The following is a 13,108-nucleotide window of genomic DNA, read 5'->3' as shown; positions in this document are numbered from 1 at the left end:
CCGGCTGCCCATTTTGAGGAAAAAGAGCGTGGGACCCACCTCATATCTCCCCCATCCGCTAGACGGTCTCCAGCGGGCGCTCGCATTCCTCCCCCATCCGTTGCTCTCCCGCCACCACGACGAGTAGTAGCAGCAGCAGCTCCGCGGCGCCGGTCCTTTTCCCCGGTCCGCGTCGTCCTCCTCCGACGACGAGCAGCAGCCGCAGCCGTGGCTCCGTGGCCCGCGTCCTCTTCCTCCTCCGACGAGCAGCAGCAGCAGCCGCCGCGGCTCCGTGGCCCGCGTCCTCTTCCTCCTCCGACGAGCAGCAGCCGCGGCTCCGTGGCCCGCGTCCTCTTCCTCCTCCGACGAGCAGCAGCCGCGGCCGGACCCGGCACTCGCTCGACCTCGGCCACCCCAACGCGCCCCTCGTCCTCGCCGACCTCGCTCCAGATCCGGCGACCTCGCCGTGTACCGCCTCCTCCCCGAGCTCCTCCGCGCGCCGTACCACGTCGTCGTCCTCGTCCTCGGCTGGCTCCATCGGCAAGCGGGGCCTGCTGCCGCGTGTCGCTACGGGATTGGGCAGCCGCGGGTGGGGAGAGGGAGGGCACGCGTAGGAATGGGAGAGAGGGAGGGCAGCCGTAGGAATGGGGGATCCGTTGGGGGATCCGCTGGAAAGGTGAATAGGACCAAAACTTCTATATTTTGAGATAAAGTGCTGGATGGGGAACACTGCTGGAGAGGGCCTAAGCGCAAGCCGGAGTGGCAGCGCTTGGCGTGGACCGACAATATCACCGGAGCGGGTGGAGCGAGCGAGCACCACCGTCACTGGCGCTCCCCTCATCTCCGGTAGGCCTCCAGCCGTCCGAGGTACAACGGCCGGTTGGGTCAATCAATACCCACCACGATCGCCCCATCTGGAACAGGGTTGAGCGAGAAGCCGTTGACGTCATGACGTGTCGACCGCGCGCCGGTGCGCCGAGAGGACGTGCTCCGATCCGCCTCCGCCGGCTGGCCGACAGCGCAGTACGGGGGCGCGCGGCGGTGCATGCATGTTCATCTCCTCTCCTTTGCTTTGCCTGCTTTACCTTACCTTTGCGCAGGGACGGACGGACAAAGCTGAAGAGCATGAGCATCCTACGATGATTTCCTAGCGCCGAGAGTGGAGCTGTGGAAGTCCGGAAGAGTCGAAGAGAGGGTGGACCTTGGTGCAGTCCACACACGTTCCAACGAGCTTCAGCAGCTTCGCACCTGGGGTCCAGGAAGAATGCCATTCTCGATCGACCTTTAGATTTGAGGCGTCAAAAGAAAAAAGAAAAGAAAAGATGGCAGTACGGCCGAACAGGACGTTCCCGGGCCATACGGGCCGCCAAACGAGCCTGGAGACAACAAACGGCAGCCCACCAGACTGTAAGTTTAACAGAGAGTAGAGAGAGCAACGTTTACGGGCCGAGGCCTCGATCGCCTGCGCCACGGTCCAACAGGTACAAGTGGCCCAAGCGGACTTTCCACACCACGTGGCTAAAACTGGGGCAGGTGCTGCGACTGCGACCTGCGAATGGGGAAGGGGATGGATGAGCTCGCCGCCTCGCCCCCGTCGCGCACGAGCTGGGGAGGGCCGGCGGGCTCCGCCGAGCCGCCGGAGAGCGTGCTTGAGCGACCTGTCACGTTACAGCAGTCGTTGGCGACGATAGGGACCGGACCAGCCTGTAGCCGCCGCGGGAACATGCCGCCATTCGGGTTTTGTCAGGACGCGCCGCAGGTATCTCGTTACACCCATGTGGCCATGTTTGCTCTGTCGTGTCGCTCGTGCGGCGGCGCTCCAGTCCCGAGCCGTCGTCGTCGAGGAATCTGCCGCCGCCACGGGTCTCTGTGGCTTTCGATGATTCGTCTGCATGACGCGCTCCTGCCTTCCACGAAGCCGGCTAGCGCTGGCTTCTGGAGCAGCCGGCGGCGATGGTAATCCCAATTCCCAAAGTTAATTAGGCTTTGGTAGAGAGGTTTAGATAGGTATATATATTGCGATCTCATTACAATGTCCAATCCAACCGCGGCCACAGATTAGCAGCAGCATCAGTCCACAAACCTAACTGCAGTCAGATTTGCTCCGCGCGGCACATGCTCCCCAACCCAGATTGCCATGAGAGACATGTTCAATGCGTCAGCTCACAAGTTCAATGAAACCACGCTCGCCACTTCACCTCCACGTTCCCGATCCGTGGAGAGATCCGTTTATTCAACCCGGCCTGTTCAACTATTCACCTCCACTTCACCTCGCTCCCCGAGCATTAAAGTGTTCTTGAAATTATCACAGTACCGCTAAAAAGATATTCTACCAAACATTCATCTCCTCCGGAAAAATTGCTTCACCATTGAAGCGAAAGCTAAAACTATTTTAGGACCCAATATCCTACAAAAAGACACTTAGTTTGCACGGCGGTCTATCTTTAGTATGCGTTATTCTAGACTAAAAGACTATGAGATAGCACAATTTAGGGAGCGTGATGATAATCGCGATGAAAAATATTCGAGCGGCCATGGAGAAGCACAATTTAGAAACAATAACTATAGGGAACAACGATGACCGAAAGAATGGAGAGTAAAAAAAGTCAAAGCGGTCAGATTTCAAAAGAGTGATGATGATCGTAGAGAAAACAGTGGGTGCCACAAAGAGTCAAGCTACATAGCAACATAGAGAGAATAAATGTACAATCAGTAATTTTGGGCTTGAAAGCAACGAGAGTTTCTACATCTTCGAAAGTTCAACAAAACCTAGCATACAAAGATTACGAGCACAACAATAATAGGTTGACGGCATAGTCATGTCAAAGCCCCAACGTGACACTAGCCCGGTCATAAGACAGAGTATCACCCCTAGCATGGCCACAGAGGCATGGTGATCACCTATGGTGACAACGAGAAGTAGCAAGATGTATCTAAAAAGTTTAGGGGAGAAGAAATGATAGATGATATAGTCACGTACTACGTTCACGTGTTACATTCATGGCCATCCATAGAAAGGTGAAGGAAATATTTGAAAAGAGAAAAACACGCGTCGTCTGATGATACCAGGGAACAGAAGCAAGATAGAAGGGACCAGCACAAAGGAGAAAGTATACCTTACTAGTTGCAATAGTGAAGATATTATGGAGCATGCATGCATGGGGCTTTAGGTACTGGAGATTGGAGCAAAGAAAAAAAAGGAGATTATTTGTTTCTACTTTGTACATTGAACTATTCATATAAATCTTCTCTAAAAAAATTATGAGGATAACTTTGCATGCCATTGATGAAAACTCTCAAGAAAAAATATTGTATCGCCAGTTGAAAATTTAAAAAATTATATTCTTGCCATAATATTCCATATAATATAAACATAAGATACTACAAAAATAGAAAAAATACTACATAGTGTTCCAAAAATACTACATAGTGTTCAAAAAAAATACTTGGCAGAATATGATAGATGAGAAAAGACATAGATGCTACCTCAGTTTAGACCATCTGAAAAAAATATTTATAATGACGTCAATTCAAAAATTATTATCATCTAAATAAAAAATAGGTCTGAAAAAATATTAATAATGACATCAAAAATTATTATCATCTAAATAAAAAATAATATATAGAACGAAAAATTAGCTTCCCGTGCTATTTGTGTGGGACATCTTGCTAGTTGATATTAATTATAAGGCTTTGGTGGAGAGGTACTCCATACAACAACGGTTCAGATAGGTAATATATATGTGATCTCATTCCAATGTCCAATCCAATTGCGCCCATATATAGATTAGTAGTAGTAGCAGCAGGAAGCAGCATCAGTCCACAACCTAAGTGCAGTAGTCAGATTTGCGCCGCGCAGCACGTGCTCCCCAACCCAAATTGCCATGAGAGAGACCTGTTCAATGCGTCAACTCACAAGTTGAACTAAAGAACGCTCGCCACGCCACTTCACCTCCACGTTCCCGATCCGTGGAGAGAGCCGTTTCTTCAACCCGGCATGTTCAACCATGCACCGAACCTAATCCACAATGTCCTTTTCCAGGGATTGACGGACCATCAGCTTGCTCAGCTCGATATCTTGGACTTGCACACACGGCCCGGCTCAAAAGGTCTCATCGGCCGGCCGGTCAAAAGATTCGCCAACCGCCTTGAACCTCCACCCGCCGCGAAGCCGCGCGCATCCCGGTTGCTCAAGCTTGTGCAGTCTCCCAGCCCTTCAAAAAGTTGCCCGAATTATTTATCCCGATCTGGACGAGGGACCGCACGTGGTGGACGAACGCGCACGCGAGCTCTAGCCCGTCGCGTCACCCTCACCCCGTCGTCGCGCTCTGTCCTCCCCTATAAATCTCGCAGCTCCTCGCTCGTTCTCCCGCAGCTGCCGACCACCGAGTCCAAAGAAGAAGACGCGATCCAACAACCACTCGCGGTTAGCTGCCGCTGCCTCCCTCAATTCTCCCAGCGCGGAGAGCGATCTCGATCGACTTGATCGATCGTCGTCGGACCAGACACCACGCGCACCTCGTTCCAGCCATGGTGTGGAAGAGGAAGAGCGCCGGCGCCGGCGGGTCGCCCGGGCGCGGGGCCGGCGCGGACGAGGAGGAGAAGGTGCCCAGGGGCCACGTCCCCATGGTCGCCGGCGGCGGCGCCGAGGGAGACGACTGCGAGCGCGTGCTGGTGCCGGTGCGGCTGCTCAGCGACCCGCGCGTCGCGGAGCTGCTGGACATGGCGGCGCAGCGGTACGGGTACCGCCAGCCGGGCGTGCTGCGGGTGCCCTGCGACGCGGGGCGGTTCCGCCGGGTCGTCGACGGCGCCATGCAGAGGTGCGGGATCGCCCCGGCGTGAGCTAGAGACAGGTAGAGCTGATGGCCGCGAGCTGTGAGGAGGAGGAGGCGCCCCCCCGTGCGGCGACATTGCTAGATCGTAGCTTGTACTCCTGCCAGATGATTGATTAGCCTAATCTGTGATTTGATAGATCGACCAAATTCTTCGGAAATGCAAATCGAGTTTCAGATGAGGACCGATAGATGATTTCCATAGATGTAGGGAGCTGACCAATGAATGATATGATTCTTAGCTGTTCTTTTCCGTTGTCGAATAAATGGTACAATCCAAATTAAGTAGAGATACTTGCTCTTGTAAAATGAAAAAAAATGTAGTTTTTTCTGCACGATCTTGAGCACATAATGCACCAACTGTAAGCAATGTGAAACACGCCCCTGAACTTTTTGGTTCTTCCACTAGCTACTTCGAGGCTTACATTGCCGCAGTCGATCGGTTACTCGACCGTTTGTGTGTGAACCTTCCCAAGTTGATCGTGTATTTCAACCAACCTCCTCACAGGTTGCAAGTACAATAATTCTTCCCCCGAGAGAGAGAGAGAGAGAGAGAGAGAGAGAGAGAGAGAGAGAGGAGATTAGGACCTCACTTTTTAGTTTTGGCAGGAATCTGGTACGAGTGGGTCCTGCGATTTTTATCCACTCTCTCACCTCCACGTGAGCTGTCGAGGTCGCCGGTTGCATTGGGCTCGCTCCTAGCATTGGGTTGAGCAGTGTAGACGGCCGTCCCGTCGCCGCTTAATACATGCTCGTAATCCAATTATAATAGCATATCATGTTCGTCGTAGACACTCTTGCCATAACTTATTGCATCTCCGGTAGATTTAGTAAAACTGGATACCTAAACTTGCTTTAGGTACAGGAGGGAGAAAGATTTGCACATGGCTTTTGTACTCCTCTCCAGCAGATTTGGTAAAACTAGATACCTATAATTCATTTTGCTTCCTCTTTCGTGCCATTTGCATATGAGCTAGATTTAATCACTTTGATGATTAAAAACTAATTCAACAGAAGCACAATACATACAAACTAAAATTCAAACTTAATGATTGCAAATTCATAAATAAAAAGTCATTGCACCATGACAACACAATTAATGATTACATCATACATAAAGAATCTAATGATGACGATGGAACTTCCACAATTCCTCTACAAAGACATCACGGAGTTGTTAACGTGACACCTGGTCATGAATCTCTTAGTGAACCTGCACGAACTTCTTGATTCGGTCTTCATTCCATAGCTTCAAATCAATTGAGAAAAATGAAAAAGAAATCCTCACCTTGGGTCTTGGTGTCGGCAAAGGATGGCACTAGCGGGAGGAGGATCCCAGCGGCGTGCTGATCTCCTCCCACAGCTGCGGCGGGGAGTGCGGGGGACGCGAGCTGGGGCGCAGGAGCTGTGGCTGTTGGCGCCCACAGCGGGGAGGAGCACTGGCGGTGCCGCCCAAGGGAGGAGTTGGGGCCGGGCGGTGTCGGCGGCGTTGATCGCGGCGGATCTCTCCCCTCCTCCACGTTGAGGCACAAGGGTCGAGGCAGGAAGGTGGGGGCGGAGGACCATCGGAGGCAGCTGGTGGCACTGCGGTGCCCGGGTCGCGGCCGGACAACGACCTATGACGGAGAAGATGGACTGCCGCGGATCTCCCTCACGGTAGGGGGGGGGGGGGTAGGGAGCTGGTGAGGCACCGCGGCACCCAGACGGTGGCCGATGGCAGCATCGGCGGGGGGATGTGGCCACGGGGGATGGGATGGAGTGACGGGAAATGTCCCGGCCCGGTAGTTTACTTCTCCCGCGCGTGAAAAGTAAATGTCGCAATCTAGCCTGTGCTTTGGTATATTTGGGTCAAGGAGATAGAAGTTTAGGTAATGTGCTAAAAAAATTTAGGGATAGCAATCCATATACCAAATCTGCTGGAGCTATTTTTTGGTGGATTTTACGTATCCTGACAGTTTTTAGGGATATGTATCCATTATACCAAATCTGCTGGAGATAAGTTTTTACTGGTTGTTCGATTCTTGAAGCTGTTTATGTACAAAGGTACGTAACAGAGATGAACGTGATTTATTACTTAGGAGTGAACTCTAATCTTCATTGTTAAATCGGGGCGCAGCTACGCGTCACTGCAGGTGATGGAAACAAATTCCATCACCTGAAGACGCGGATGTCCGCGGCCCAAAAAAAAAGCCCACCAACTCTTCCTCATGTCCCCGCGCCGTCTAGCATCCTCCTCGCCCTCGCGCAGCCGGAGCCGTTGCCGCCTCCTGCATCCCGGTCCTCCTCGCCCCCGCGCCGCCCGCCGTCCTCCTCGGCTTGAGTGGCTCCCGTGTGGCAGCCGCTACCGCCAACGGTCCCTATCCTCCTCAGCTGCGGCTGCCGCCACAGCCACCAGCTCCGTCGAGAAGCATGACTCCCCCGCCACCAACCCTGCCCATCGGATGTCCTCCGCCACCTGCGGCCGTTGGCGTCTTGCCGCCTTGCCGCCCTACCCACAACCCGTCGCCACCGTCGGTCCGCCGCCGCCCAAAGGCCCTCCTCCCTCTATAGCCGGGAACACCACCGGCAACAACCCCGACCCCGAAGCCCCTAATCCTAACCATGGCGGGGAAGCCGATGAGCACCATGAGCTTAAGGAAGAAGAAGGCTGCTACTGGGCCGTTTGGGCTGAAATCAGGATGCTTCAGACGATTACGTCTTGATTTGCAGCACAAGCGACATATAGTCGCGGTGGTTAAACGGATAGCCAGGAAAGAATTATTGAACAAACTGCGCAGGTTAGGCTGTCCATTTCCCATTCGTTTTGCCTTGGGATCGGATGGCCACCGGTTTGTGCAGGGGGAAAACAGCCTAACCTTTCGAATTTTCGATGAGCTAATAATCAAGCATCACTTTGTACAGACCTAAGAACTTGGCCCAAATTAGTAACTTTTCCAAAAGCATCAGTTATGGTGGTATGACCAACTTACAAAAGTCCCTCCGATATAGTAACATATTGAATTGAACCTAAGCACGTTCTTTCTGTGCATCACGTCGAACACGTTTAGATTCCCGTGCCATCTGGTCATCTCGTGCTTGAAATTTCTCGATCTCCTGCAGGTCGCACGATCAATTCTCTACAAATTCCATACCTCCATAGTGCGATCACGGAAAACGTACAGTTCTTATGACTTCGTCACGGGGCGCCTACGTGCGTGTGAATCGAAAACTCATACCCGGTGCCGGATGCGGCGCTAAGTTGAAGCTCCCTGACCGAAATTCATTGGCAAGTTTTTTTTTCATACAGTCACGCACACTAATCGTGGAGTTATAGCATATTCTCGTGGCTAGGAGTTAGGTATCTTTGGTCTTAAAAAATTGCATCCTGAATGAAAGAAATAGTAAAAGGATTTAAATTTAGCCTAGATAATCTAAGAGTCGGTCTCTAAAAGATTAGAGCTCTAATTTTATAAAATTTTGAACTTAAAATTATAATCAAATTAGACCGTGAAGAGAGCGGTGCCATATTCGTTATCTCCCTGAAGACCGAAGGCGCGAGGCATCCGGGGTCGTCGCACTTGCTCAAATCGTAGTCTCCCCGCCCGCCAAAAGCGTCCAATCTGAACAGCGACCGCGCGTGGACGGGGACGCGCGCGAGCTCGTGGTGTCACGCTCGGCCTCCCTATATAAAGCCGGCCACCTCTCGGCTCCCGCTCGGATTCTCCGCAGCTGACGGCAGAGCCACAGAGCTAGCGAGCCCATGAGCAGATCGACCTGAACCCCACGCAGTCGCAGATCTCTGTCCGTGCAGCGGCGAGCGAGCGAGCTAGCACCAAGCGGCCGCGGCGCGGCGCGATGGCGTGGAAGAGGAAGAGCGGCGGCGAGTCGCCATCCCGGGGCGCCGACGAGGAGGAGAAGGTCCCGAGGGGGCACGTCCCCATGGTCGCCGGCGGCGGCGGCGGGGAGGGAGAAGAGGGCGAGCGCGTGCTGGTGCCGGTGAGGCTGCTCGTCGACCCGTGCGTCGCGGAGCTGCTGGACATGGCGGCGCAGCGGTACGGGTACCGCCAGCCGGGCGTGCTGCGGGTGCCCTGCGACGTGGGGCACTTCCGCCGCGTCCTCAACGGCGCCGTGCAGAGATGCGGGACCAGCTCTGACTGAAAAGGCTGGCCAAGCTGCGAGGAGTGCCGCCGTGCAGGGACAACGCCCGGCCCCTTACCTTGCGGCGGGCTAGCATTTTATCTGTACAAAAACAAACAGACGATTAGGTCTTACTTAAATCGATCAAATTCTTTAAAGAACATACTCATCTACAAATACAGTGATGTCTATATTTTTTTTGAAAGGTTTACGCTTGTTTTCATATGTTCATTTGCAACTTTATTTTCATAATTTGCTTCTGAATTCTAGAACACGCAACGCAAGTATCATCAAGCAAACGAGTTCAAACCCAACGTCTCAAAGTGCTGATTCGAATTTCGAAGTGACAATGTGCAATTGTGCGTATCAGTAAGCAATAGCAATTCTTGTTATCAGTCACACACGGTGAACTGTGGGTCCGTTCGTTTCCGGCCTCTAAAGCCCGAAACCTCTAAACTTTAGAGGCCCGGAAACGAACGGCACTACTCCGCGAGCACAGTAGCTTTTAGACCCTGAGAAATTTTAGAGGCCGCGAGGGCTCTAACGCCTCTAATCCGCTCGCTACAGCTCGTCTCCCCACGCGCCCCCGCCCGCGTGCTCCTCCCCCCGCGCGCCGCCGCCCGCTCCTCCGCCGCCCCTGCTCCTCCCCCCGCGCCCCGCGTGCTCCTCCCCCGCCGCCGCCGCCCCTGCTCCTCCCCCGCGCCCCGCGTGCTCCTCCCCGCCGCCGCCCCTGCTCCTCCCCCCGCGCCCCGCGTGCTCCTCCCCCGCCGCCGTCGCCCCTGCTCCTCCCCCGCCGCCCGCTCCTCCGCCGCCGCCCGCGTGCTCCTCCCCCCGCCGCCCCCTCTTTCCCCCACCCCTCCTCCGCCGCCGCCCCTGCTCCTCCCCCGCGCGCTGCCGCCCGCTCCTCCGCCGCCCGCTCCTCCGCCGCCGCCCGCGTGCTCCTCCCCCCGCCGCCCCCTCTCTCCCCCCACCCCTCCTCCGCCGCCGCCCGCTCCTCCGCCGCCCGCTCCTCTACCGCCCCTGCTCCTCCCCCCGTGCGCCGCCGCCCCGCCCCCTGCTCCTCCCCCCGCGTGCGCGCGTTAGGCGCCCCGGCCGTGCCGTGGTTCATCAAGGCAGGCTTTAGAGGGTGTAACGAACACCTCTCTAAATAGACCTCTAAAATATTTATACCTCTAATTTATCGATCTATATTTTAGACCCCTCTGATACGAAACGAACACACCCTGTATAAACCATCTGTGTCCTACCCACCCACATCAGCTAGGCATACGGAACATACAGAAAGACTGTGTCTCTCATCAGTCTCTGTTTCTTCGTCACCCCTACCCTCTCTGGTCCTGGTGTGCTTGGATTTGTCCGTTTTGCGGATAAGATATCAGGTCGTTTCAGAAAGTCCTGTCAGCTGTTACTGAAAAGGCTATACTTCTAGTTTTCTCACTTGGAAGTAGGAAGCCTATACTTCTAGTTTTCTCTCTCTGTTTTCAAAAACATGATAACCTGGGCGTTCTTTTCAAGCGAGACAGAGATTAATTCGACGTACTTTTCTCTGCCAAAGTGTTAATGAATTAACTTTTCGTGGATGGCGCTCTTGTTTCAACGGTGCTGCTTCTTTCATGTAAATACGAAATTTTTTTACTATTTTTATCGGACCGTGCTTCGTTGCTGGGGTATGATTTTCAATTCTACCGTGCCATCGGTCTGCTGACTGACGGTCCCGGGCTGCTACCATGGCAGAAAGACTTCTGAAATCTCAGAGACTGTAGTGAGAACCAAAGGGGCTGTTTGGAGTGCCGCCTAACCCGCCACAGCGTGCCTAACTTGTGGCGCTCAAAACGGCCGCCACACCTGCGGCGGAAAAAATGTGGCGCGCCGTAGCGGGTTAAACGGCACTCCAAACAGCCCTTAAGAAGTCCGTCCGTACCCACGTGCTACTTATATTAGCAGCAACAAACAAATATCTCTTTTTTTTTCAAGCTTCGGGAACAAACATCTTACAATCTAGTGTTAGACTCACCTCATTACGACCTCAACAATCTCAAGTAGGTATCTTTCAGATGAGACCCCTATCTCTGTTGCTTCATCATCCCTCCCCCATGTGGTATCACCTATCAATCCGAATATATGACCATCAAAGCAAAACTCAGAAAAGAAATTTGGAGCTGCCTTTCTAGAAATCTGCCTTAGTTTCGGAAGCATTGATTTTTATTTGGGGCACAGTTAGCTAGTATGCCCTGACTTTTGGGCATTTGGCAATAGATGTTCCTCCTCCTCCTCCTCCTCCTCCTCCTCCTCCTCTTCTTCTGCAATCTCCCAGCATTTGCTTATTGGACCTTCAGTTGAGACTTGCTTTGGCGTCCCGTTTCCGTTCCTAGCTTGGTCGCTGGCTGCTGATTTATGACGTTCGAGGCTTCATTCTCAATCATAGTTCCGTTGACGAACCAGTGTCTCTTGAAATTCAAATCACATGTCCAGGCCTCCCCGATCACTGTAATTCTTGGATGATGTGGGCCGGTTGCGGTGGAACCCACCGCAATGAACTATAGGTTTGTCCTTTTCATTATTGGTGCAAAGTCTTGGCTCGTTATAGTGGCAAGGTCTTCAACTATACTACAAAGAAAAGAAAGGCGAAACGTTTTTCAAGTCAATTTATTTTCCATCCAAGTTGATACGCTCCCTTGGAGAAAGATTAGCCGCAAGAGGAATGTTTGCGACTTTAATTTGTGCCAGTGGCAGCCATCGTCGTCGCAGCCTGCCTTTCTTTGGCCTCCCTTTTTGACCGAGGGGTTGAACCTCACGTGCCGCATCTTCTCTTCGAGACGTAGTAGCCTGGCCTCCGTTAGGATTCTTCTTCAACTCTAGCCCTCGTTCTTCCGCCGGCCGCGGTGTTACTTATTTGCGTGGAAAGCGAACAGCAAGTCCCTAAATGCAGACAAATCGATCATGGAAGCACAATGCTTGTGCCAACATAATTCTCCCTGGCCTCTTGTCCAATGCTTTATCTACGCAGGCATTCAAGCTAACATGAAAAAAAAATCTAGCTGAACTACACCTTTTTTTCATAGCTCAGCAACATGCCATCTCTGACGAAAGATGGAAGGCAGAGTACATCCTGACCGGATTCACATTCACCCGGTGAGCAGTCCGCATCATTGACCGGGGGCACGAACAATTACAGGGCCTTCAAACACTTGGTACGCGAACAACCTGGTGGCGCATCATCTGAACCGAGCGCCACTGATGGTGCATCCTCACAAGCTACTACTATACTGTCAACGGACGAACAGTGGTAATAGCCTGCGGCGTAGAAATGGGAGCGTCGTCTGGTCCTGAAAGCCGTCAGCGCAGGTCTTGCTTTTGCTGCACACGATCGAGTCGACAGAGACCTGATCTCAAATCCAGCTTCTCTTTCCTTAATTTTCCTCTCTCTTTTTTGAGCAAACAGCAACTTCTCTTTCCGCAGCCGACATCTTCAAAACCTTGACAATTCCTCGTTCTCATTCCTCAACGTAAACCCTGCGTCTGGGCGCCATCATGTAATCCACACTACGCAGCACACCCGCACGCCACATTAACAGGCAGCCTGTAAGCTGTAAGCCGTCGTGTTGGTTGACTCTAACCTGACACGAGCCGGGGTCACACTCGCTGATGGTGGGCCCTACACGTCCACACTGTTCCTCTTTCTTCCCACGCTCCTGTCGGTACCCGCATGGTATACTTCAGGTTCAGCTTGTTCAGACGAAGCTACTAGTCTCCAACGAGGGTATGGGCTGCATAGAGGGGAGGATCCTTGAGCAATGGTGCGGTAGCAGACCGGCGGGGGCGGTGGCAGCTTGTGCATCCTCGCGGCCTGGCTGCAGTCCAAGACTGTCCTCACCGATGTTTTCCTCGGCAAGAAGGCTGCTCCCGGCGGTGCTTGAAGCCGATTAGCTGGTACTCTTGCGGCTTGATATGAAGCATGGAGATTGAATACACTGAGCCGTCTTAGCTTAATTTGATTGGGGTTTTCTCATGCTTCATGCTTGTACTGCACCAGCATTTTTCTGCTGTTCTACTTCTGATGCCTGTAGTGTAGCTTTGGTAGTAGTATGAACCTGCGTGCCTGCTGCTAGTAGTGCTACCTGCATTCCCATCCTATGAACTTTCAGCACGCATCGTCCAGTACTCCAGTTTATTCAGTCTTG

At 53.0% G+C, this 13,108-nt stretch overlaps 2 protein-coding genes across 2 annotated transcripts; both read left to right on the top strand.

Annotated features, from left to right (window-relative positions):
• The first annotated feature begins 4,365 nt into the window (after positions 1 to 4,365).
• LOC112877730 (auxin-responsive protein SAUR71-like) lies at positions 4,366 to 5,161 on the top strand. Its single transcript, XM_025942086.1, has one exon. It carries the CDS (start codon positions 4,510 to 4,512, stop codon positions 4,819 to 4,821), a length of 312 nt encoding a protein of 103 aa, XP_025797871.1. The 5' UTR covers positions 4,366 to 4,509; the 3' UTR covers positions 4,822 to 5,161.
• Positions 5,162 to 8,529: 3,368 nt separating this feature from the next.
• Positions 8,530 to 9,122, top strand: LOC112872571 (auxin-responsive protein SAUR71-like). The gene has a single exon (XM_025935607.1). It carries the CDS (start codon positions 8,646 to 8,648, stop codon positions 8,946 to 8,948), a length of 303 nt encoding a protein of 100 aa, XP_025791392.1. The 5' UTR covers positions 8,530 to 8,645; the 3' UTR covers positions 8,949 to 9,122.
• The last annotated feature ends 3,986 nt before the right edge of the window (positions 9,123 to 13,108 follow it).

Source organism: Panicum hallii, chromosome 9 (assembly GCF_002211085.1).
Source record: "Panicum hallii strain FIL2 chromosome 9, PHallii_v3.1, whole genome shotgun sequence".
Lineage (NCBI taxonomy): Eukaryota > Viridiplantae > Streptophyta > Magnoliopsida > Poales > Poaceae > Panicum > Panicum hallii.
Note: the sequence above shows the minus strand (reverse complement) of the source record. Positions and strands in the feature narration are given on the sequence as shown.